This window comes from Macrotis lagotis, chromosome 1 (assembly GCF_037893015.1).
Source record: "Macrotis lagotis isolate mMagLag1 chromosome 1, bilby.v1.9.chrom.fasta, whole genome shotgun sequence".
Taxonomy (NCBI): Eukaryota; Metazoa; Chordata; class Mammalia; order Peramelemorphia; family Peramelidae; genus Macrotis; species Macrotis lagotis.
In genome coordinates, this window is record NC_133658.1 from 276,934,671 (window position 1) to 276,960,549 (window position 25,879).

At 38.4% G+C, this 25,879-nt stretch overlaps 1 protein-coding gene across 6 annotated transcripts in view; it reads right to left on the bottom strand.

The window, feature by feature from the left end:
* The window catches only part of PNPLA7 (patatin like domain 7, lysophospholipase), a 260,431-nt gene that overhangs the window by 161,165 nt on the left and 73,387 nt on the right, over positions 1-25,879 (bottom strand). For all 6 annotated transcript variants that reach the window (XM_074210559.1, XM_074210556.1, XM_074210555.1 and 3 more), the window contains 4 exons: positions 25,664-25,758; positions 25,130-25,276; positions 10,147-10,224; positions 5,791-5,996 (listed from right to left, as the gene is read on the bottom strand). In XM_074210559.1, coding sequence (XP_074066660.1) covers positions 5,791-5,996; positions 10,147-10,224; positions 25,130-25,276; positions 25,664-25,758 — 526 coding nt within the window. The remainder of the gene's footprint in view (positions 1-5,790; positions 5,997-10,146; positions 10,225-25,129; positions 25,277-25,663; positions 25,759-25,879) is intronic.

Here is a 25,879-nt window from a genome sequence, read left to right on the forward strand (position 1 = left end):
TGCCCAAGGTCACATGGCTAGGTAATTGTTAAGTGAGGACAGATCTGAACTCAGGTCCTTCTGACTCCAGGGTTGGTGCTCTATCCACTGCACCACCTAGCTGCCCTGGTGGCATATCTTTTTGTATCATATTATTCTAGATTTCTTTTGTTTGTTATTCATTCAAACAATCTAAATTTCTCAACCTCTACTCTATCCTGGGAGATCTAGATTATCAGAATTATTTCCATGGTTTTAACAAAGCTAGAGAAAAGCAAAGAAAGAATGCTGTATACTCTTGAACAACTGAAGACTCTTTCTAGCCAAGAAAAAGCTAGATGAGAGCAGGCACTGGAAGGAATGGAAATATCTCTTGTCTCTCCTAATCCTGAATCACTATGTACAGTGGAAGCCATAGTGGGAATGTGACCTTTGACTTTAGAGAAGAATGCAAACTACCTTGAGTAAATAAACATAAATGGTAAAAGAAGTTCCAACTATCCCATGAGAAAATTTACACATGACCCTGGGTCATCCCTGGCACTATGCTTTCTGTGGTTATATAATATCTGATCTGGTCTGGGGTTCATGCAAGTATCCATTAAACCATTTTTTCCTTGGAGTTCTTCACCAAGGCCTGGGACTCATGAGTAAACTCCCTTAAAGAACCTAATTAATCTAACAAACCCTAATGAATTTAAATATATTCACTTCCAAACTGCTATGGATTTTTCTTTCTTAGATATCTCACTATTGTGTCAAGGGGTCTACATCCCTATAATGGGCATATCAGGAAAGAACACATATCAGCCCCCTTACATTTGATCTTACAACTGGAATAGCTGGCAGGACAGTTTGCTGTCCTATAAATCTTGTGTCTTTATACATGTAGTGGTATCCTAAAGACTAATTACTCCTTTGGAAAGAAATTTGAAATCCATTAAGATAAAGTAAGTTAAGCAGAAGATAGTGCCAAACACCTGATCTACATTCACTAGGCAAGAACCACCTTTCCAGAGATGTCACTTGTGAAAATCATCCAGCTGGTTAACTTTTCATCCTGTTACTGGTTGGAATAAACCACAAGATTCATCCAAGATTGCAATGCTGTTCACTGTCAATTCAAAACTAAAAGAGCTTGTACCATGGCCAACCAAAACTGACAAATCTCAAGTCTTGGTGCTTGCAATTAGAAAGAGTGCCATAATTCATCTTGCTCAGAACCAGAGCTGAAATGAAGAGAATTATCATTTATCATTTAAATAGTGGTTCTTTATCTTTTTGTGTATTGTGGCTCCCTTTGGCAGTCTGATGAAGCCAAAAGATTTCTTCTCAGAATGTTTTAAATTTCATAATTGAAGAAAACTTTATATATTTCAGTTGGAGAATATGGCAAATAAAGATGAAATTTTTCCCATTCAAATTCATAACCCCCCCCCAAAATCTACCCCTGCATCATGAATTAAGAACCCCTGATTTAAACAGACATTCCAATTGACCCCCTTGGATCTATCCATGTGCCTCACAGAATAGATACAACTGTGATCGAGAGATAAATTTAATGTATTCCTTTAAAAACAGAGAAAAGATGAGTTAACTCAGGCCCACCATATTTGCTCAATTATTGGAATAATATAAATGAGAATAGATCTATTTGTACCTGTGCTAAAGGTCTAATGTTCTAAGCTTCTTACAAATCTGTGAAATGCAGACAAATTCTCCCAAGTAAGTATGAAAATTCATCTTGCAGAAGGCATTTTGAGGTATACAGATCACAGAATATCATAGATAATCTAGCCCAATCCTTTCATTTACACATGAGGAAACAAATAGAGAGGAAATGTGATTTGCTCAAAAACCCACAGAAAGTCAATAGGGAAACTGGATTAATAACCTGCCTGAAAACAGTTTTTTTCTATTGCATCATATAGAAGATGTCAGCCTGATGAAAAGTATTAGAAATCAAAAGTACTATTTCTGCCATAATCCTTATGTGAAAATCAATCTAGGACTACTGTTTATACATACAAGTACATATACTAGGCAAATGTACATATATACATTTGAGTATGAAATATATATTATAATGGGTAAAGGAAACCTTTATAACTTTAGAAGAACGCAATTCAAAGCCTTCAAGTATCCTTAAGACAAAAGGCACATCATCACTGAGACAATGGTGACTGTGGAAAAATCAGGGATACATACTTCCAGATAGATTCACTCTCTTTATAAAGCTGTAGTTAACTCTAACTCCGCTTACAGTGAATAAAATACTAATTGTTTCTGACCCTGGGTTTGTCTTTCTGATAAACAGCAAGATTTTTAAGTAGAAAATTCCTAGAATGTACTAGATATGCATTTTTCTGATCCTAATGTCTGGTCTATTGAATACTCTCCATAAGGACTCATAGAACTTCTTGATTTCTCCTCAAGAGACTTATCTCTAAAATGCCTTCACTGAAAAGAGAAAAGATTCAATACCGGCTATGCTCTCTGGAATTACCACTCTGAAGAAAAGGGAGATATGGGCATTAAATAGCAGAAGTGTCATATATTTCCTGGACCATTTTGTTTCCCAAGCTCTCTAATTTTCTCAAATGTACAAGTTATATAAGCACTTTGGCCCCACCTACAGAGTGTGATGCCCAGAGAGTTTCAAGATCATGACCTTTTCCAGGGAAAAAAAATATCAGAATAGATACAGAGTTTGTAAATACTCTAGCTTTGTGACAGATGCTCCAACTACACTATGAATATTTTTGTTATCCATGGCTATAAAATATGCTTTTTGCTGGGAAAAAGTTTTGATATAATTCTACAGAAATAAAGAAAAAGGTCTGGTAAATAGGACAATTTTAGCATTTCTGTAAGCTTGATGACCCCTTTTAAAATTCAAATTTATGGCTGTTAAAGCTTGATTCTTTTCCATTCCTATATCACTCTCAAAAGCATTCCTAGGTTAATGATATAATTCAAAGCATCATAGTTAAATGGAAAGAAGACAAATGGATCAATGCAGACCTACTACCTTCCCATTAAGAAAATCTGAACTCTGAATACTGACCAAGCAATATCATCTATTAGTAGAATGTCTAAGCTGAAGTTGCTTCTCTGGCTACTATATTCTCCTATTATTTCTGTCTCCATTTCTTTACATTCCCAAAGTCTCCTGACCAGAGCAGGTTTAGATTAAAAGTGACAACTAAGAAACAGAAGGAATAGGTTATAATGGTAAGTACAAAAGACAATCCTTTATAGAATATTATCTGAAATTGCTGCCCATAATATGTTTGTATTAGAGAACTAGGCATCCTTAAATCCAAATTCAAATGGTATTCTGAAAGTCCTTCCCCTCTATCTCTTGCCTCCAGTGTTCTCTAGGGCCCATGATGCTCCTATGGATCCAAATTTGCATTTAGTGAAGGGATATAGGAAGATGCTAGAATTCTTGGAGCCCTGCCTGGCCTGGAGGGGGTCTTAGTTTTCTAAAGAGTACTTACCCCAGAGGCAGCTAGGTGGCACAGTGAATAGAGCACCAACAGCCATGAGGACCTGAGTTCAAATCCAGACTCAGACAATAATTACCTAGCTGTGTAACCTTGGGAAAGTCCCATTGCCTTAACCCCATTGTCTCACAAAAAAAAAAAAAGAATACTTACCCTACTTCAAATTAAAACAGTGAAATATAATAAACTGAAACTGACTTTCATATCAGGGAATTTTCCTGACACTGAGAGTTAACTCATATTAAAAAACCAACTCCTGAGATGGCAGTAATCTTCAACGAGTCTTCAGAGTGATATCTGAAGGGTACCCAGAACAGCCTGATTTTCTTAGTGGTCAAAGGCACATTAGTATCAAGCAATATCAAGAGGATTTAGCCCTCTGATAAAGGAAAGTTATCTGTTGTAATGTTTATGATATGCCCGGACCCTGAACCAACATGGTGTCCTGGGCCATGAGACTTATAGAGTAAGCCCCCAGAAAGCTACTCTTCCTGGGAAAAGTGAAAATGTGACAAGAGTTTCAGGTCTCCATGCCAATCAAAGTCTGGAAGGGAAAAGTAACTAAGTTTATCTTCCCACAGAGAGAATACATTCAAGCTATCTTCCTTCCTGACACTGAATCTACTAAAGGGATCCTTTAGCAACCCTTATTCATACTAAGCTGCATGGCACAACTTCAGAACCACAGCTGAGGTCATATGTTTGCACTACCTACAGTACAACCCCTGAAGCCATGTACATTTCTCAACACCAATGTCTGATCTCCCAAAATAGGTTACTCCTAATTTCAAACTCCTCAGTACCCAGACTCATCTTTTTTACTCAAGGGTTTCCAACAGCTCTGAATAGCTCTCCCAGAATGTGGGTTTCTCTTTTTGCTGCATGGGGGTCCCCAGTCTGATAGGGTATATCTCAGAGCTTCCCTATCCCTTATTTGGAGTCATAAAGATGAAAATAGAGTCTAAGAAAATCCCAACAATTCTCCTGAAGTGTGACTGAGCTCAATTCACTCCCCCAAATCTAACAGTAGCATCTGCTGCTCTGCTCAACAATAAACCATGGTGATTCAGGGAAGGGATGTGTTAACACAAGCAGGAGAATACAATTCCAAACACAGCAGAAAGGAGACTATATAACATTTTCATCTTGACTAAGATGATAAGATAGAAAAAATTAAAGCTGTGGATGACACTCAGTTGGACAAGACTAGCACCTTGTAGAGAACTAGATTAAAATTTAAAATTACTTTGATATGTTGGTAAAGGGGGTAGATAAAAACAGACTATAATTCAAGAAGGATAAATGTAAAACAATTCACTTAAGAAAGAAAACTAGACTGGGCTGATTTTGATAAAGCAAAGTGGAAAAAACAAAAGGGCAAAGTAGACCAGACCCAATCAAGAATCAGGAATGTGGAGCTATAGCTCACAAAGCAAAATATTATCCAGGGCCTAACTAGGCCTAAACATTATCAGTCTATAGTTCCAAGTATTGCATGAAGGACCCAAGAAGTAATCTTCCCTGAGTCCTTGTGTATCCTCATGTATCAAAAAATCCTTTGGTTTTTCTTTACTAATAGGAAAATCATTCAAAATCCACCGTAAATTATTTGGTTGAACAACTATATTTGGTTGGCTACTATATTCTCCTATTATTTCAGTCCCCATTTCTTTTTTAGCATTCTCAAAGTCCCCAAATGCCAGACAAATGTGACAAATGCCAGAAGTCAAAATGAACCAAGAAAAAAGAAAAGAGGCAACCATGATAAAGTTGACTGAGTTGGTATAAGGGGCACTGACTTAAAATCAGAGGTTCAAATTCCAGGTCTGCTATTACTATTTATGTGATCTCAGGCAAATAAATAATCTCTCTGTGCCTATCTCCTCAACCTCTTCATTTGAGAAGGGTAAACCAGATTATCCCTAAAATCTCTGAAGTTAAAATCCTATAATCTTAGGGTGACAAAATTAGTATCAGTATTGGTGGAATAAAAGAATTCATAAGGGTAAAAAAAATCAATGTTATATTTAACAGAGGATCCTTTATCTAATAAGGAACTCCCATGTATATACACTATCAGCAGCTTTTACCTAAAGACAACATCTATCAGCTCTTGTATCAGCACTATAACTAGGTCTAAACATCATCAGTCTATAGTTCCAAGAAAACAATGAGTTACATGGAATACTGAATATTTTCATCTCTGGAATATGAGGATTTAAGAAAACCTGCTCATCTATTTATGGCATGTTATGGGGTCCTGAAATAAAAAATAGGGCATCTGTATAAAGGACTCACTCACTCATAGAAATTAGACTTGGAGATGGAGAGGAAGCAACATTCTTTGTTGGCCTTGATGGTAAAGATAAGTGGCTCCCCTGTAAGCACAGACAGCTGGCCTACCAGCTCCCCAGGATGGGTGATAAATAGACATGTATTTTCTTCACTGTCAATCTTCTGCTGATAAACATGTAGCATCCCAGAGATCACAAACCGGATGCTGACATCCTAGCCAAGACAAAAATCAGACATTAGTTTAGTAATGGCTTCTGAAAGTACAGATGAAACATTTATAATGCAAAAGTAAAGGGAGATTATAAAACAAGAAGATGGCAAGCAACAGGAACAGAGAAAACATTAGAGATTTTGTAGAGGGAAATAATGTAGTCTAGGAAGATAGGAGTTTAGGATTGAATTATACTAAAGCTTAGTTAGGAGTAGGCAAAAGTTCTCTTGTTAGAAAAACAGTTGCTCTCCTTTTTGTCTTAGAATCAAAATAAAAGCATTCATTGCCCCTGAAAATCCAACCAAGAGGTCAAAGTTCCCTGGATCATGTTTTCTATAAGTTTCTGTTGAGTTGTGGACAAAAGTTTCATCTTCTTCCTATCAAGAGTTGCAGAGTATTGGATGTGCTCCAGTTTGTCAATGTCCTTTCCAAACTGTAACAGTTAGAACAGGATGCAATACTACAAAAATGGACAGTATAGAGGATAAAACCTTCCTTGTTTTGGACATAAGACCTTTCTTAAAGCAGTCTTGAGTTGCATTTGCTTTTTTGACTAATATTAAGCTTGAGTCTTTTCCTTAAAAGTTGTTCTCTAATCATGCCTTCCCCATTCTGCACAAACAGTTTTTTGGATCTAAGTATATTTTACATTTATCCCTATTACATTTCTAATGAGATCTGATTTGCTGTTCTAACTTTTTTTCCCTCAACCTAAGTGGGTTTTTCAACCTGAGATTTAAAAAAAATTTTTTTTTAATTAAGGCAATGTGGTTAAGTGACTTGACCAAGGTCAAACAGTCAGGCATTTATCAAGTGTTTGTGACAAAATTTGAACTCAGGCCCTCATGATTCCAGGGCCTGATTCCAGGGCCTGCACCACCCAGATGCCCCTCAGATTTTTAAAAATTCTTTTTCCCATTAATTTTATGCTCTCTGCAAATCTGACAAAAAATGCCATCTTTTGTCTTAAACTAAGTAACAAACATGCTAAACATCGTGGGATAAGCTTAGAAACTTGAGGCATTCCAATGGAAAACTCCCTTTAAACTACCACAAATACTGTTTGAATCCAGTCACATAATCAGTTTTTAATCCACCTAATAATATGATCATTTAGGCTATATCTTTCAATCATGTTCTTAAGGACTACAAATCTTTTCCTGAAAACTAGATATACCATGTCTCCAGCATCCCTCAATCTACTCATTTGGTAATTTGTCAAATATGACTAGTAATCCTCTGCCCCCCATTGTGGGTAACATAAAAATAATAAATCTTATGAATAATCCTGAAGGTATTTCATAGAGCCAATAATGGATAGAGTTGAGTTTTGTGGCTCCTTTATGCATTGTCTAACTTTCATGCCATACTATCTTTTAAAAAAACCTCTACCTCTCTCTGTAATGGTCCTCTGACTCTTAAACTCTATGTTTAGGGGTGGCTAGGTGGCTCAGTGGCTAAGGCAACAGCCCTGGAGTCAGGAGGACCTGAGTACAAATCTGACCTCAGACACTTAAAAATTGCGTACCTGTGTGGCCTTGGGCAAGCCACTTAACCCCATTGCCTTGTAAAAACAAAAAAGTCTGTTTTCAGAATGTTTATGAGAGGATAAGACAAGGGACTATACAAGCATAAGTATTGCCAGTTTTTTTCCCTCTTTAAAACCTTTACCTTCCTCTATCCTCTCATCCTTCTCTTTCAAAAGTTAATCCTGGGGGTGGCTAGGTGTCGCAGTGGATAGAGCACCGACCCTGGAGTCAGGAGGACCTGAGTTAAAATCTGGCCTCAGACACTTACCTAGTTGTGTGTCCTTGGGAAAGCCAGTTAACCCCATTGCCTTGCCAAAAAACCTAAAAAAAAAAAAAAAGCTAATCCCTATCTCCCCTATGCTCTGGATACCACTTTTTCCATGCTCAAAGCATATTTTCCCCTCACTCTCCTTCCCTCTTTTCCTACTTCCATTAACATTTCCTAGTAGTCTCCTTAACTTCAACAACAATAACCACCATCACACCTTTCATGTGCCATCACCCATATAAGACGCTCCTCTTTCCTCTTCACATTTGCACACCCCATCAAATTCGTCTTTCACCTTTCAAATATAACTAAACTATCCCCAGTTGATGCAGGTCCACCCTATTCAATAAACTCTTGTAGCCTATCACTTCCAGGATCAACTACAAAATTCTCTGGTAATCAAAGCCCTTTATAACCTAATACATACACCCTACCCTGGCTTTAGAGTCCTTTTAACTCTTCCTCCCCAACTCTTCTCTAGTCTTCTATCCAGTAATACTGGCTTCTTGGCTGTTCCATAAACAAGACCCTCCTTTTCTTGGTTACAGGCATTTTTTCTGGCTATCTTCCACATCTGGAATGCTTCACTTCCTCTTCTCCATATTCTGACTTCCCAGGCTTCCTTCAAGTTCCAGTTAAATTCCCAAATTCTTTAGGAAGCCTTTCCAGTTGCCCCTTATTTCTAGTGCCTTTTCTCTTTTTATTATTTTCTACTTTCCTTTCATATAACTTGCTTGTTAGACATAAGCTCCTTGAGGGGAGGACTATCTTTTGCTTTTTGTACCAGTGCTCAGCACAGTGTCTTGTCCCACAGGAGATGTTGACTGACAGTGACCTACCCTAATTAACTTCACCCTATTCTGTTTTAATGTTAAATCCACTCTACACCACCAAATGATACTCAATCAGATGCTGTTTTTCATTATTAATATCCCTCTCTATGTTCTTTTATCAGCATGTAAATTCTATGTCCTCAAGTGGACTTTAAGCTCCCTAAAGATCCTGAATTGATGTCTGATTTGTGGCCCCCCAGGATTTCTAGAACCATCTCTGTAAACAGTGGATACTCAATAAATGTAAGCTGACTCACTACTGTTTCTGAGAGAACTGAAATATGCAGAAGTAAAGCTGGCTGGGGGCTGGAATTAAATAAGCAGAAAAATTTGCCCCTGGAGTTTTCCCTGAACATCAGAGGCCTTTAAAGCAGGTGGAAGAATGAGTCATCACTGCTTTGTGTACTCAGCTAACACAATGCTTCTCCTATGAAAAGCAAAAGCCTCTCTTTGTCAGTGTGGGCTCCTCTGAGAGCTTAAGGCTGAAGAAGGAAGGAAGGAAAGGAAAGAAAATGAAGAGAAAAGGGTGGGAACAGGAACAAATGAAGCCACATTACTGAGGAAGGCCACTTTATGGGAAGGGGGGTTCAGGGAGAATATCAGAACCACAACAAAAAATAAACAAAACAGAGACCACATAGAGAAACTGGTTAAGTAATTACTGTTGACTCAGTTGTCATAACATCACTGAGGAGACACACCATGGTTTACCGTTGACTGAGAAAAGGCTTGGACTAACCTGTCCCCCCAGTCATCCCTCAGGCAGCAATTCAGTTTTTTATGTTCTACCATATATATACATTAGAATGGTTAATGCATGTGGAAAAGTACAATGGTTCATTGCTTAATAGAGATTTAGCCTTTTTAGTGTAAGAAGCAGGGAGTGTTCAAAATCCTGAGTTCCCTGGCCCACACTCAACAACTGAAGCTATTGTATCTGTTCAATTCAATTTACAGAGTATTTATTTGGTGTCCACTGTTTATAAGTAACTGTTCTAGGTGCTGAGAGTACATAGATAAAAATGATACAATCATTACTTTAAGGGGCTCACATCCTAGTAGACAGGACATGATATGTACACAGAAATGTTAATAATAGAATTGGATGTGATGAGAACAAAGGAAATTCAGAAACACCATTTCAGCTGGGAGGAACAGGAAAGGAGATTGCCATAAGTTTCCACAGAGGAGGCAGCACTGAACATTAAAGAAGAGGATACTAGAAGATGGAAGACAGAGCAAGAGTATGCTCCAAGTGTAAGGAATGGTGCACACAAAAACATGGAGGCAGGAAAGAGTGTGTTAGCTTTAGGAACAGTATGCAGTCCAAGCTTAGGTCAATGATCTACCTATTTCTCTAGACTCCTTTAAGCAGAGAAGTTAACCTCAACTAAAACTGAGAGTAGTTACTTCTCTTCCCTAAACATATCTTCCCCCTCTTCAAAAATGTCCTTATGATAGAAAATCTTGGAATCTAGGTGGAAGCAGCAGATAACTCCCACCTTCCACCTTAGCCACTTACCTGTTCCCCTTGTTTTGACACCACCGTACCTGCAGGTACCTGAAGCAGGGTCACTCTATTATCCAAAAGTGAAGGATCCTGAGGAGGAAAAATAGAAATAGAAATATGAAGGATTTCAGCAAACAACACCTCAAACAGGAAAGTTACAACAGAATAAGAAGGAATTTGCCTATAAGAATCCTGCTTCTTTTATATAAGTGAGAAAAACAATTAGGGGTTTAGAGATGATAGGTAAGAAAAACCCCACTGAGAAGCAAAAAAAAAACCACTAGGAACAGACATAAAAAATGAAAGAAGACATTCCTGGAAACTATATGGTCTTCTCCCTCACCTCTCCCTCTACAGTTCCTAGCAAAACAAACAAATAAACAAATAAATGAATAAATGAATAAATAAATAAATAACTAGATGAATGAATGAATAAACAAATAAACAAACAAATAAATAAAGCCACCCAAAACCCAAAAAACAAAGAACAACAAAAATAATAACTAGAAAACACTCACCTTCCAGCCATGACAAGACAGACCAAGAAAATGGAAACCTAACTAAATCAATGTGTGATTGACAAGGCTCTGGAACCCAAGAACAAAATCATCCTAACCAGGAAATAGAAAAGAATCTTACATTTCTAAGGGACAACAGAGATCATATAGTCTATCTCACCTGAAGTTTAAATCCCATCTCCTCAAGCTACTAAAAATATTTCTTTACTCTCACCTCTTAGATTCAGTTTGCTGAGAAAATTAAAGCAACCTGTTAGGAGAACCTTCTTCTCCCAATTCTGTGGGTTAACTCTACTCAACATTATCCCCCATTTTTCTTTCTTTGCTCCAGGCTCAGAGGAAGAGGTGTTTCTTCTCCTTACCAAGGTCAACTCCTCTCTTTATTGCCCTTGCTTCTCATCGTCACTGGAAACTAGCCCCTCTCTCTTTCTAACTATTAATGTTTCTTTCTTTACCTGCTCATTCCATGTTGCCTACAAGCATATTTAGATCTTTCTCAAATTTCAAAAAATTTTTCTACACTCTACCATCCCTTCAAGTAATCAAATCTTCTCACTTTCACTGACAATGTAACTGGATCTTAAGCATGTGTGGAAGGGAGGGAAATGCAAGGATACTTGAAAGGTAGGGAACCATATAGGTTATAAACAGTTGAAATGCTAAACACAGTTTGCATTTGATCCTAGAGGTAAGATCCAGCTACACTGTTCTTGCACATGATATTTCCTGTCTCCATGCCTTTGCAATGGCTGGTCCTATATCTGGAATGTTTCCCTTCTTTACTGACACCACTAAGTTGCTGTGACTTCCTTCAAGAATTGACTCAATACCTTTCCCTTTGAGGTTACCTCCCATCTTCTCTCTATAAATCATGTATATTTCTAGTTATTTACATAATGTCTCCCATAGTAAAATATGCCTCCTTAACAGCAGTGGTACTGTGCTGAGCAAAGTACCTCCTGGGAACAAAGTAAGCACTTAATAATTGTTTTTTGATAGAAAGATTTGACTATTCCTTTGTCATTCTTATCTGAAGGTTCATCATCCCATTCCTAGTGCTCATCCTTTTCTCACTACATTCCCTCTCTTGATGATCTCATCAGCTCCAAAATAGTCAGTCATTTTTATGTATACAATTCCCAAATCTATATATGTAGCCCTCATCTCTCTCCTGAACTCCTCCAATTGTTTCACCAACTACATCAACAAATTAGACATGTATACCAAAATACCATGCCATAGCATGTCCAAAATATAACTCATTGCCTTCCCCCAAAAGTTCCCTTTTTCTGCTGAAGAAATCACTACCATCCTTTCAGGCAGACAGGTTCACAAACTCAGAGTCAATCCTTGACTCTTTTCTTTCTTGTATTCCTCATTTGTCATCAGGTGCCAAGTCTTTTATATATATATATATATCTTTTTGTTTTTAGATTTTTCAAGGCAATGGGGTTGAGTAGCTTGCCCAAGGCCACACAGCTAGGTAATTATTAAGTGTCTGAGACCAGATTTGAACCCAGGTACTTCTGACTCCAGGGCCGGTGCTTTATCCACTGTGCCACCTAGCTGCCCCACCAAGTCTTAACAATACTACTGTCTCCATACCTTTTGTATCAATTCCCTTCACACCACCACCCTAATTTTTTTTAATAAATTTATTTTTCCAGCTAAATGCAAAGACAATCTTCAGCCTTCATTTTTGCTAAGTTTTTGAATTCTACATTTTTCTCCCTGCTTCCCTTACCTCCCCCACTCCCCTTGACAATGAATAATCTGATATAGATAATACATATATAACTATGTCAAATATAGTTCCTTATCAATCATATGTTGTAAAAGATGAATCAGAACAAAAGAAAAACCATGAGAGGGATAAAAACATAAAACAACTTTATATATTTTTTTAGGTTTTTTTGCAAGGCAAACGGGGTTAAGTGGCTTGCCCAAGGCCACACAGCTAGGTCATTATTAAGTGTCTGAGATCGGATTTGAACCCAGGTACTCCTGACTCCAGGGCCGGTGCTCTATCCACTGTGCCACCTAGCCACTCCAAAACATAAAACAAATCTTAAAAATTGAAAACAGTATGTTTTGATCTGCATTCACTCTACAGTTTTTTTTCTCTAGATGTGGATGGCATTTTCCATCATAAATCCTTTAGAATTGTCTTTGATCATTATACTATTGAGAAGAGCTAAGTCTATCATAGTTGATCATCTCTCAGTTATGCATTTAATATGTACAATGTTCTTGTAGTTCAGTTCAGTTCACTTCACATCAGTTCATACAAGTCTTTCCAAGGCTTTTCTGAAGTCTGACTGATCATGATTTCTTACTCTATCACATTCACCACATCTAACACAATTTGTTCCCCAATTGATAGGCAACCCCTCAATATTCAATTCTTTGCCACTACAAAAAGAGCTGCTACAAATATTTTTGCAGAGTTTTTACTCATTTTTGTGATCTGTTTGGGATACAGACCTAGAAGTGGTATTGCTGGATCAAAGAGTATGCATAGTTTTATTTCCCTTTGGGTGTAGTTCCAAACTGCTCTCTAGAACGATTACATCAGTATAAACCCATTGTCCCAGTTTTCTCACATGCCCTCCAACTGATTATTATTTTTTAGTCATACTGATCAATCTGATAGGTGTGAGGTGGTACCTCATTGATACTTTAATTTGCATTTCTCTAAAAATGATGATTTACAGCATTTTTTCATATGACTATAGATAGTTTCAATTTTATCTGAAAATTGCCTGATTCATATCCTTGATCATTTATCAATTGGAGAATGACTTACATTCTTATAAATATGATTCAGTTCTCTATATATTTTAGAAATGAATTCTTTATCAGAAACACTAACTATTTCACACAAATGAAGTCAGATCTAAACAACTGAAAAAGAGGTGGCTAGATGGCACAGTGGATAGAACATCGGCCCTGGAGTCAGGAGTACCTGAGTTCAAATTTGGCCTCAGACATTTAATGATTACCTAGCTGTGTGGCCTTGGGCAAGTCACTTAACCCAATGGCCTTGCAAAAACTAAAAAAATAAAAAATAAAAAAAATAAAACAACTGGAAAAACTGTGCACGGTTAGGTCGAGCTAATATAATAAAAATGACAATTCTACCCAAATTAAATTACTCATTCAGTGCAAAAACCAATCAAACTACCAAAAATATTATCTTACAGAGCTAGAAAAAAATAGCTACAAAATTCATCCAGAAAGGGGCGGCTAGGTGGCGTAGTGGATAGAGCACCGGCCCTGGAGTCAGGAGTACCTGGGTTCAAATCCGATCTCAGACACTTAATAATGACCTAGCTGTGTGGCCTTGGGCAAGCCACTTAACCCCGTTTGCCTTGCAAAAAAAAACACCCTAAAAAAAAATTCATCCAGAGCAACAAAACGTCAAGACTATCAAGGGAATTAATGAAAAAAAAATGCAATGAAAGGTGGCCTAGCTGTACCAGATCTAAGACTATTATAAAGTGAAAGTCATCAAAACTGTCTGGTACTGATTAAGTACTAGAATAATGGACCAGTGGATTAGAGTTGGTACAAAAGAAACAATAGTAAATGACTATAATAATATACTGTTTGACAAATCCAAAGACATTAGCTTCTGTGATAAGAAGTCACTATTCCATAAAAACAGCTGTTAAAACTGGAATATAACATGACAAAAATTAGGCATAGACTCACATCTCACACCAAATACCAAAACAAGGTCAAAATGGGTACAGAAACTAGGTATAAAAGGTAACGCTAAAGACCAATTAAGAGATCAATAAATACTCTTATCTGTCAGATCTATGGAGAGAGGAGAAATTTATAACCAAACAAGAAAAGGAAAACATTACAAATTACAAAATGGATGATTTTACTATATCAGTAATATTAAATTTTTTGCACTAATAAAACACATGCAGTCAGGATTAGAAGGAAAATAGAAAGCAGGGAAACAATTTTCACAGGAGCTCTGAAAAAGAATTCGTTTCTAAAATACAGAGGGAACTGAATCAAATTTTAAAAATTACAAGTCATTTCCCAATTGATAGTCAAAGGATATGAACAAGCAGTTTTCAAATGAAGAAATTAAAGATATATATATATGTGTATATACATATATATATATATATAGTCATGTGAAAAAACGCACCAAACCATTATTGATTTGAGAAATACAAATTAAAACAACTATGAGGTACCACTTTAGACCTATCAGATTGACTAAGATAACAAAAAAAGAAAAATGATCAATGTTGGAGAACAAATTGTGGTAGATGTGGTGAATGTGATAGAATAATGTTGGGAAAATTGGGACATTAGAAAATTGCTCTGTTGGTGGAGTTATGAACTGGTCATTCTGTTTTTTTTTTCTTTTCTTTTTTTTTTAGATTTTTCAAGGCAGTGGGGTTAAGAGGCTTGCCAAGGCCACACAGCTAGGCAATTATTAAGTGTTTGAGGTTGGATTTGAACTCAGGTACTCCTGACCCCAGGGCCAGTGCTCTATCCACTGCACCACCTAGCCACCCCAGAACTGGCCATTCTGAAGAACAATTGGAGACTGTGCCCAAAGAGCAGTAAAACAGATCATACTCTTGACCTAGCAATATCAATACTAGGTCTATATCCCAAAGAAATCATAAAAATGGAGAAAGTCTCACATGTTCAAAAATATTTATAGGGGCAAAGAACTGGAAATTGAGAGGATGCTCATCAATTGGGGAATGAATGGCTAACAAGTTATGGTCTATGAAAATTATGGCATACTATTGTTCTTTTTTTTTTAAGTTTTTGCAAGGCAATGGCATTAAGTGGCTTGCCCAAGGCCATACAGGTAGGAATTATTAAGTGTCTGAGGTGGCATTTGAACTCAGGTATTCCTGACTCCAGGGCCAGTGCTCTATTCACTGCACCACCTAGCCACCCCTGGAATACTATTGTTCTTTAAGAAATCATATTCTGTTCCAGGTTTTTACCTTTACTCTTAAGCATATCTCTCTGTTTCAAATGTGTTTCTTGTAAACAACATATTACAGGATTCTGGTTTTTAATCTACTCCACTAACTTTTTTAGTTTTATGGGGAAAGTTCTTCCTATTCACATTAACAGTGATAATTACAAACCCTTTATTGCCCTCCATCCTACCTCCTCTCTGCTTGAAATTTTCTTTCTGCTTTCACCCCACCCCTCTCCTCAAACTACCTCAGTCTGCCTTCCCTTTTATCAGTCCTCCCTCCCATTTACTTTCTCCTTTAATGCTGAAATGTCACTTTCTGTGTCGTCCTGACTCCTTGATATTTGAATATCTTCTTTATTGTTGCTTATAGTATTTTCTCCTTGATCTGATAATTCTGGAATTTGGCTTACATTATTCCTTGGCAATTTCGTTTTGGAATCTCTTTCAGGTAGCGATCCATGGATTCTTTCATGACTATTTTCTGATTCTCGGATATAAGGGTAGTTTTTCTTTGATAATTTCTTGAAAGATAATCTATGCTTTTTTTTTATCATGGCTTTCAGGCAATCCATAATTCTTAAATTTTCTCTGCTGGATCCATTTTCCAGGTCAGTTGTTTTTCCAATGAAGTATTTTACATTTTTCCCCTAATTTTTCATTTTTAAAATTTTGCTTGACTGATCCTTGTTGTCTTAGAAAATCATTATCTTCTACTTTCCCAAGTCTATTTCAAAGAACTATTTTCTTCAGTTAGTTTTGTATCTTCTTTTCCATTTGGACAATTCTATTTTTAAAGGAGCTCTTATCTTTTTCCATTTGCCCTATTGTATTTTTTAAGGAATTCTTTTCTTTTTTTCTTAAAGGAATTATTTTCTTTTTCAATTTGCCCAACTGAATTTTTAAAGGATTTATTTTCCCAATCAATTTTTGGGCTTCCTTTGGCAAGATGTTGAATTTCTCTTGCATTTCTTTTCCCAATTTTTCTACTTGATTTCTAAAATTCTTTTTGAGCTCTTCCAAGAAATCTTTTTGGGCTGGAGATACGCTTCTGTAGTGAGATGGCTAGCAGCCTACTCCCTGGACTGGGGTCATGCAGAGTCAGACTTCTGTGTTGAGAACACTAGCAGCTTAATATGGATTTATATTTAGCATGGTTATATACGTGTAGCCTATACTTGACTGTTTTCTGTCAGAGGGAGGAAAGGAAAAAATGTGAAACTCAAAACTTTGCAAAAAAAAAGATTGTTGAGAATACTAGTGGCTGGAGCTTTCCTGTTGAGAATGCTACTGCTTCATCACTGTTTGGGCCATCCAGTACAGTAGTGCTGGCTGTCTAGGGTACCTGTGTTGAACCCTGACCAGCTGGCCTGCTGAGCCTTTGGTCTGGTGATCCAGAACACATGTGCTACATATCTCCAAGACAGCCTCCAGCTGGACTCCCCCACACTCTGACTTCATTGGTTTCAGCTCTCTGTCCTGGGTTCTGCTCTCTGCTCCCCCCTCCACCCTAGTCAGATAGATTTTACTGGAAAATGCCCCACTTTGTTCTTTTCTGGATTCTGTCCCTCCAGAATCCATTTAAAGCTTAATTAACATTGTTTCTGAAGGAAGCCTGAGAGAGCTTAAGAAAGTTTCTGGTTTCTCTCCACCATCTTCCACCACCCTTATCAATTCTACCTTAGACTATTGCAATAATTACCTTCTGGCTGTTGCCTCCCTTAATCTGTCCTTCCTTCTATCAGTCCTCATACCTTTTCTTCTCTCTTGTCCCTTTTATTTTTTTTAATTATATTTTTCCCCTTTCTTTTATTAACCCTTCCTAAAATTCTAAACCTATTTGGGAATGAATGTTATTCCCTCTTTGATCCAAATAAGAGTAAGATTTACTCAATACTCACATCCTCCCTTATTTCCACCTATTATAATAGTACTTTGGGCCTCTTCTTGTGGTGTTATTTATCCTCTAATATCTCTGCCTTCTTTTCCCAGTATAAACCCTTTTTTCACTTGTTTTATACCTGGTCTTGTACCCACACCCTCTATCAAGGTATACTCCTTTCAACTGTCCTGATAGAAGCATAATTCTCAAGGATTATAAGCAATATCACATCATATCCACATCTTCTGTCCAAGTATATTTCCTTCCAACTGTCCCAATCAAAAAACAACCCTCAAGAACTAAAAGATCACCACATTACAATCAATTTATATTGATACCCTATATGCTCTTTTCAATTGTCCTAAGAGAAACACAATTCTCAAGTGTTACAAGTACTGTTTTTCTGGATACAGACATAGACAGGTTGTTTGCTTATTTAGCTTTTTACATATCTCTTCAGTCTTGTATTTGAAGATCAAATTTTCTGTTCAGTTCAAGTTTATTATTAAGTAAATTTGAAAATCCTCTATTTCACTGAAAAATCCAATTTTCCTTTACCCTTAAAGAATATGATTAATTTTGCAGGGTAGTTGATTCTTGGTTATAATCCAAGAATATCATATTCTAGGTCCTCTGATGCTTTAATGTTGAAGATGATAAATCCTGCATAATCCAGACTGTGGCTCCCTGTTATTTAAATTGCTTCTTTTTGGTTACTTGCAGTATTTTTTCTTTAATCTAACAATTCTGAAATTTGGTTAAAATATTCTTTGGAGTTTTTATTTTGGGATCTCTTTTGGGGGGACTCTTTCCTCTTTCAAAGACTACTTTATCTTCTTGTTCTAGGATATTAGAGTAGTTTTCCATGATCATTTCATGAAAGATATACTGGCCAGTGATTCATAAATTATCTTTTCTGGATCTATTTTCCAGGTCAATTTTTCCTAAGAAGTCCTTTACATTTTCTTTTATTTTTTTTGACCTTTTCATTTTGTTTGATGGAATCATGGTGTCTCATAGAGACATTAGTTAGCTTTTGTGTTTCCTTTTCCAGTTGGTTTATCTTACTTTTAGATGAATTACTTTCCTTATCCAGATGGTCAATTTCACTTTTAACAGATTTGCTTTCCTATTCCAATTGGTCAATTTTACTTTTAAAGGACTTGTTTTCTTCTTCCATTCGACCAATTTTACTTTTAAATTTTTTTTCTTGGAGCGGCTAGGTGGCGTAATGGATAAAGCACTGGCCTTGGAGTCAAGAGTACCTGGGTTCAAAACCGGTCTCAGACAATAATTACCTAGCTGTGTGGCTTTGGGCAAGCCACTTAACCCCCATTTGCCTTGCAAAAACCTAAACAAAACAAAATTTTTTTCTTCAATTTTTCATAGTTCTTTTTTTTTAACTTTGATTTATCTTTTTTAATTTATTTTTTATTCTCATTTTGTACAAATGTTTTTCTTTACATTAATAAAATATACTTGTTTACAAGTAAACAAAATACCCCTCCCCCCATGAATATAGATAGACTTGCTTGGGCAAAAAAGTAAAGGGGGGAGAAAAAAAATTAAAATTAAAAAAAATAACAGTAATAATTGTAGCTATGGCCAGGTGGCGCAATGGACGAAGCACCAGCCCTGGAGCCACTAGCACCTGAGTCCATATCCAGCCTTGTAAACCCAATAATCACCCAGCCATGTGACATGCAAGCCACCCGATCCCCACTGCCCTGCAAAAACCAAAAAGAAGAAAAAAAAAAAGACCCAAAATAAAATAAAATAGTAATAATAGTAGGGGTGGCTGGGTGGTAGACAGAGCATTGGCCCTTAAGCCAAGATCACCTGGGTCCAAATACAGCCCCAGACACCCAATGATCACCCTGCTATGTGGCCCCAGGCAGGCCACCCAGCCCCACTTGCCCTGAACTCTCTCCCAAATAATAACAAAAAATGCCATTGCTGATCACAACTCCCTCATTTATTTCTCCACTACCATGTACTATATTTTCTCTCTCCTTTCACTCTGACTCTGCTGTAGGGTTGCTGAGTGGCACAGCAGGCAGATCCCTGGTCCTGGGGCCAAGAAGCCCCGAGCCCCCATACCACCCCTCAGGCCCAGAATCCACCTGGCCCTATGGTCCTGGGCAGGCCATCCAATCCCAGCCCCTTGCAAGAAGTAAAAAAAGAAAATGTGTTATATCTGACCACTGTCCCCCCATGGTCCATCCTCTCCTCCTTTATTCACATCCCCACCCCTTCCCCCTGCTCCCCCCTGCTCCCCCCTCCTTCTTAGTCCAGTTGTCTATACCCCATTGAGTATATTTGCTGTTTCCTCTCCTAGCCATCTCTGATGAGAGCAAAGGTTCCCTCATTCCCCCTTGTCTCCCGCCTTCCATATCATTGCAATAGCTCATCGTAATAAAAAAAAAATCTTATTATGTGAAATAGCTTAGACTATTCCCCCTCTCCTTTTTCTTTCTCCCATTCCATTTCCCTTTTTTTCTTATTGACTCCATTTTTACACCATATTTTATCTTCGAATTCAGCTTTCTCCTGTGCTTCAACTATAAAAGCTCCCTCTACCTGCTCTATTAACTGAGATGGTTCATATGAATATTATCAGTATCATTTTTCTATACATGCAGTTCATCCTCATTAATTCCCTCATATTTCCCCCCTCTCCTCCAATCTCTATGCTTCACCTGAGTCCTGTATCTGAAGATCAAACCTTCTGTTCAGCTCTGGCCATTCCAAAAGGAACCTTTGAAATTCCCCTGGTTCATTGAAAGCCCATCTTTTTCCCTGGAAGAGGACATTCAGCCTTGCTGGGTAGTTCATTCTTGGCTGCATTCTAAGCTCTTTTGTCTTCCAGTTTATTGTATTCCAAGCCCTACGACCTTCCAATGTAGCTGCTGCTAAGTCCTGTGTGATCCTGACTGCCGCTCCACGATATTTGAACTGTGTCCTTCTGGCTGCTTGTAATATTTTCTGTTTGACTTGGGAGTTCTGGAACTTGGCTATAATATTCCTGGGGGCTGGTTTTTTGGGATCTCTTTCTCGGGGGGATAGGTGGATTCTCTCCATTTCTATTTTTGCCCTCTGCTTCTAGGATATCAGGGCAATTTTCCTGTAGCAATACTTTGAAAATGATGTCAAGGCTCTTTTCCTGATTATGACTTTCAGGTATTGCAATAATTTTTAAATTATCTTTCCTAAGTCTGTTTTCCATATCAGTTGTATTTTCAATGAGATATTTCACATTTTCTTCTAATTTTTCATTTTTTTGGTTTTGAAGTATTGATTCCTGATTTCTGGTAAATTCATCAATCTCCCTGAATTCTATTCTTTGTCTGAAGGATTTATTCTCCTCAGTTTTCTTATCTCTTTTTCCATCTGGCCAATTTTGCTTTTTAAAGCATTCTTCTCCTCAATAACTTTTTGAACTGTTTTATCCATTTGACCTAAGCTGGTTTTTAGCATGCTATTTTCTTCAGCATTTTTTTTAGATTTCCTTGACTAAGCTGCTGACTTCATTTTCATGTTTTTCCTGCATCTCTCTCATTTCTTTTCTCAGTTTTTCTTCTAACTCCCTCATTTGATTTTCAAAGTCTTCTTTGAGCTCTATCATAGCCTGAGCCCAATTTCTGTTTTTCTTGGAGTCTTTAGATGCAGGAACTTGTGCTTCCTCATCTTCAGACTGAGTATTTTGATTCTTCTTGGGCTCATTTGCAAAATATTTCTCAATGGTCTTCCTCTTGTTTCTTTCTTTGTTCATTTTCCCAGCCTAAGCCTGTTTTTTTGGGGTGCTTCCTGAGCTTTTGGGACACTCCCACAAGGGTCTCAGTGTGTGAGGCTCTGTCCTCCCTCCTGGTCTGTGAATGACCATATGCGCCCCCCTCTGCCATGGGGCCGAGGTGGGGGGGGGGCCCTGTTGTTCTATGGGGGGGCCTAGACTGCGATCAGGATCTGAATGTGGTCAGAGCTCCAGAGCCCTGTTCCAGAGGCAGAGGACAGAGCTCAGCAGTCTCTCTCTTCACTCCCCTCCCTCAGCTCAATGGGCTCATGCCCTGGGGACTCCTGCTTACCCACTCCATCTGCTTCTGTTTCCTGGATCAGGGCTGGGGAAAGACGATGCTGCTTGCTTTGTGCCCTGAGGGCTGGGCCCCATGTGCTCGCTCTGGCAGAGGTCCCCCTGCTGTTCCCCCACTTTCTGCCCGGTGCTCCTTGGGGTGCAGCTCAGGAGACTCCCCCGCTGCTGGGAGCTGCGGCCCCCAGTGCCCTGGGGCTGCCTCCGTGAGGCTGAAGTTCCTTGGCTCTGGTGGGCCACCCCTCCGGCAGGCCGCCCCTCCGGCCCCGGGGAGCAGAGCCTCTCTGCTCTTTTCCAGGTTACCTTGGGTAGGAGAACTGCCTCACTGGGTCCCTTTGTGGGTTCTGTCTCTCAAAAGTTTAGTTAGAGTCCTTAGTTTATGAGTTTTTATCAGAGAGCTCCTAAGACTCGATCCCTTCATGTCGCCATCTTGGCTCCGCCCCCCATAGTTCTTTTCATAACTCATTTTTTTCTCAATTTTTCTTCTATGGTTTTTAAAACCCCTTGAGGTTTCACATGTAGGTATTTTGCCAGTTCTTTCCTCTTTTGAGATAGTGTTTTAATCATCCTCATCAGAGCAGTAGCTTTCTATGGTTAATGCTTTTTGGGGTTTTTTGCTCATTTTAATGTTGAGTTTAGCTCCTGAAGCACAAGGAATAAAATTCCCAAGCTTTCTGTACTGAGGAGGAGTCTGGAGTCTGGCTTTCTACTCTAGCATCTCAGGTACTTGTGGTTTGTTCCCTGCATTAGGGTAGCCCAAATCAGTCCTGCCTACTGCACCAGTGTTCCCAGATTTTAATCCTGTCTTCTGAGCTGGGGTTGAGACCCTTCATTGCTAGACTGCTGTACCTCTGGTTTGCTGAGCCAGGACCTGAGCCATACTGTGGTTAAGAGCCTCCTGCTGGCTTCCCAGCTCTTCACAGCCTATGTGGATTACATTCCCCTTTTACCCATGTGAGAAGATCTTTTCTGAAGTCCTCCAAGATTTCTTGAGTTGAAAAGTTGTCTCACTCAGGTTTTTTTGGTGGGTTTTGTTGATTTATGGTCTGTTTAGAAGCTTCATTTAAAGTTTTTTTGGGGGAAAAACTCTAGCAGCTTCCTAGTTTCATGTCACTATTTTGGCTCTATCCAGGAAGTCTCTTCTTTCTCCCACTCTTTCTCTAAAGTAGATGACAAAGTAATATTCCTAAAGCACAATTCTGACCATATTTCTCACTTTTTCAGGTAGTTTCAGTACCACCCCCATCTCCCACCCCCATTGCCTCTAATATAAAATACAAAATCTAGCATTTAATTTCCTTTTCAATCTTACTCCAAACTATCTTTGATGATTTGATCTTATGACTCCCATTAACATTCCCATTCTATGTTCCAATTAAATTGATCAACTTGAAGTTTCCTGACACATGAAATTCCTTTTCCTGTCTTCATTCCAGCGCAGAGGCTATCTCCCATGACTGGAAGGCTCTCCATCAAAACCTCTATCTTTTGGAATCCGAAACTCCCTTCAATACTTAGCCCAAATGCGACCTCCTATATAAGACCTCTCTTGATCAGCCACTGCCAAGTCATTAGTGTTCTTTCCATTCCCATCCCCACAAACTTACTCTGAATTAATTTAATATACGCATTATATTTACTTATCTGGGTACACATTTCTCTTCTCCCCCCCCCAAAAAATGTAAGATCCATGAGGATAGGAATTACTTCACTTTGGGCTTTGTATCTCTAGCACCAAGCAGTGTCTGATACTGTTCAAACTGAATTCATGTTCTCTCTTCTCCAGGTTAAACGTTTCCTAGGGGAAGCTCAAGACACCAGTACAGCAGAGCAAAATCCCAAGACTAGTACATGAAAAATGATAATATTGCTAGGCTCAGAAATTCTTTAGACTTGGTTGCACTGCTTCCTTCAGTCATCCATTTCCTAAGAAGTTAGCAACTTCTTCTGTTAGATTCTGGCAATTATAATCTACAGTTTTCAGTAATTAGAGCAGGAACCCCAAAGCTTAAAAAACTTGTGTCTACTCATTTAGCCTCTCTAGACCCATATCAGTTTCAGTTTCCTCCACATGGTCACTTCACCTACTCTCAAGAGACATCAGCAATTCTTATAGTAACACCTAGACTAAGGATATGTTGTATTTATTTTTTTTAGTGTTTTTAAGTGACTTGTCCAAGGTCATACAATTACTTATTATGTATCTGAAACTACTAGAATAGAGAAGTGTTAGAGGAGGCTTCCTGAAGAAAGCAGAATTTTAGTTGAAATATAAAGGAAGCCAGGGAGGTCAGTATCAGAGAAAAGGATGGGGAACATTGCAGGTGATGGAGGAAGACAATAAAAATGCCCAGAGTCTAGAGATGGAGTATCTTGGAAAAATAGCCAGAAGGTCAATGACAAAGGATTAGAAAGTATTTGGGGGGAGGGAGGTGAGGGATAAGAGAAGATTGGAAAGGCAGTCAGGGCTTTGAATGTCAAATAAAAGATTTTATATTTGATCTTGGAGGTGAAAGAGAGCTAAAGTTTATTGAATAGGGAAGTGACATGGTAAAGATCTGTAATTTAGGAAAATCACTTTTACTGCTGAGAGGAGGATTCACTAGAGTAGAGAGAGACTTGTGGCAGAAAGATCAACCAGCAGGCTATTTCAGAAGTCTAGGTGATGAGGTCCAGGGTTTGTAGCACAGTGGCAGAAGTATCAAAGATAACGGGATGTACACAAGACACATTGCGAAGGTAGAAGTAATAGGACTTGGCAACTGATTGGTTATATGGCTAAGAGAAGTAAAAGTGAGTGAGGAGTTGGAGATACTTAATTTGTCAGTATGGGTGATTAGGAGGATGGTATTACCCCTAACAGCAAAGTTTAGCAGATCAGAAGATTAGAGGAAAAAGATATTTCAGAAGTTGTAACAAGAGTACTCAAACATAATATCCAGCCCCACTTGTGAAGACACCTGTCCAAAGGCTCTTCTCAATCCATATGAACCTGTAATCAGAGTTCTTTCTACTTCATAGCCAAAAACAAGGCAAAAGTTCAAGAATCCTGCTAGAAGAAGGGACAGAATCCAGATTATGCTAAAAAAAAGAATAAACATCTGAGTTTGCTACAAAGAATTTATTTTCTAGTGGTAGGATATGAATGCCTATACTTTGAGTTGAGAGAAATAAAATCAATTCCTAGGCAGTGATTAATGGTCATGTGTGTGTGTGTGTGTGTGTGTGTGTGTGTACACACATGTGAATGAACATGAATAAAAACTTTCCCTGTGCTTGGAATTATTGCTGCCATCAAGCATAGCACTGGCATTAAAGAGATCAAATTATGGTAAGGACAGTCTTGAAAAATGGCATCTTGACACAGGACAAGACTAGTTTAAAAAATCAACAGAAGTTACAAGAAGTTTCCTTCTATACAGACTTAGTGAGCATGTCATTTGAGGGTCCTCTCTCCATCCACCTAAGGAGAGTTAAGAAAGGCCTATGAAATTCCAAAGAAGTGAAATCACTTCCCTGGGGGTGGGGGGATCACTTACATCCAATTTCATCAGAGTGACAAGGTCCTTCTTGGCTGCTTTGAGGATGGCATCTGTTTTCCTGCTAGTGCCAGTTTCCTCAGTGTTGTCTTCTGAGTAATGGATGACAGCAGAGGGGACATCTGCCACTGTTACCGACTTCTTTGCCTTCAGAAGAGCACAAACATTCAATGTCAGCAGAGAAAACTCCCAGATGGGATGTGCACTGACATTATTATTAAAGGTGTGCACTGGCAAAAAGAATCATTAGGTAACAGTACTGTCACCATAAAATGAATCTGGACTAAAGTCTCAGTGTCAGGTCTGAGAATACTGAGAGTTCCAGTCTCTGCAGATGCTGAACTAAGGTAAGAGGACCCATTTCCCTTATCTATCCCCTCAATTTTCAGCTTGTCTGTTCCTCCAGCTATTGCTCCTTTCTCCATTCCCTTGCCCTCTCCCTTACTGCTCCCCTCCCAAAGCCACAAAACAAAAAACAGGGCCAAGACCTGTAGATCATTCAGGGGATCTCAAATACCATACAGAGGAAACTACCTTACTGGAGGTCACGGGAGTTTCATCAGAAAGGAAATTAAGTCTGGCTCTGTCATATGCCATCCCCAGGTCTGATTTAGAACCAATGGAACAACCTAGAAATGGAAGGGGAAAGACTCAGCATAAAAAAAGTCAGCAGGAATTCTGCATCCTACACCTTCCCATCAGTGTCTCAAAAAGGTAGAGATGACTCCAAGTCACTCAGTCAACCCTGTT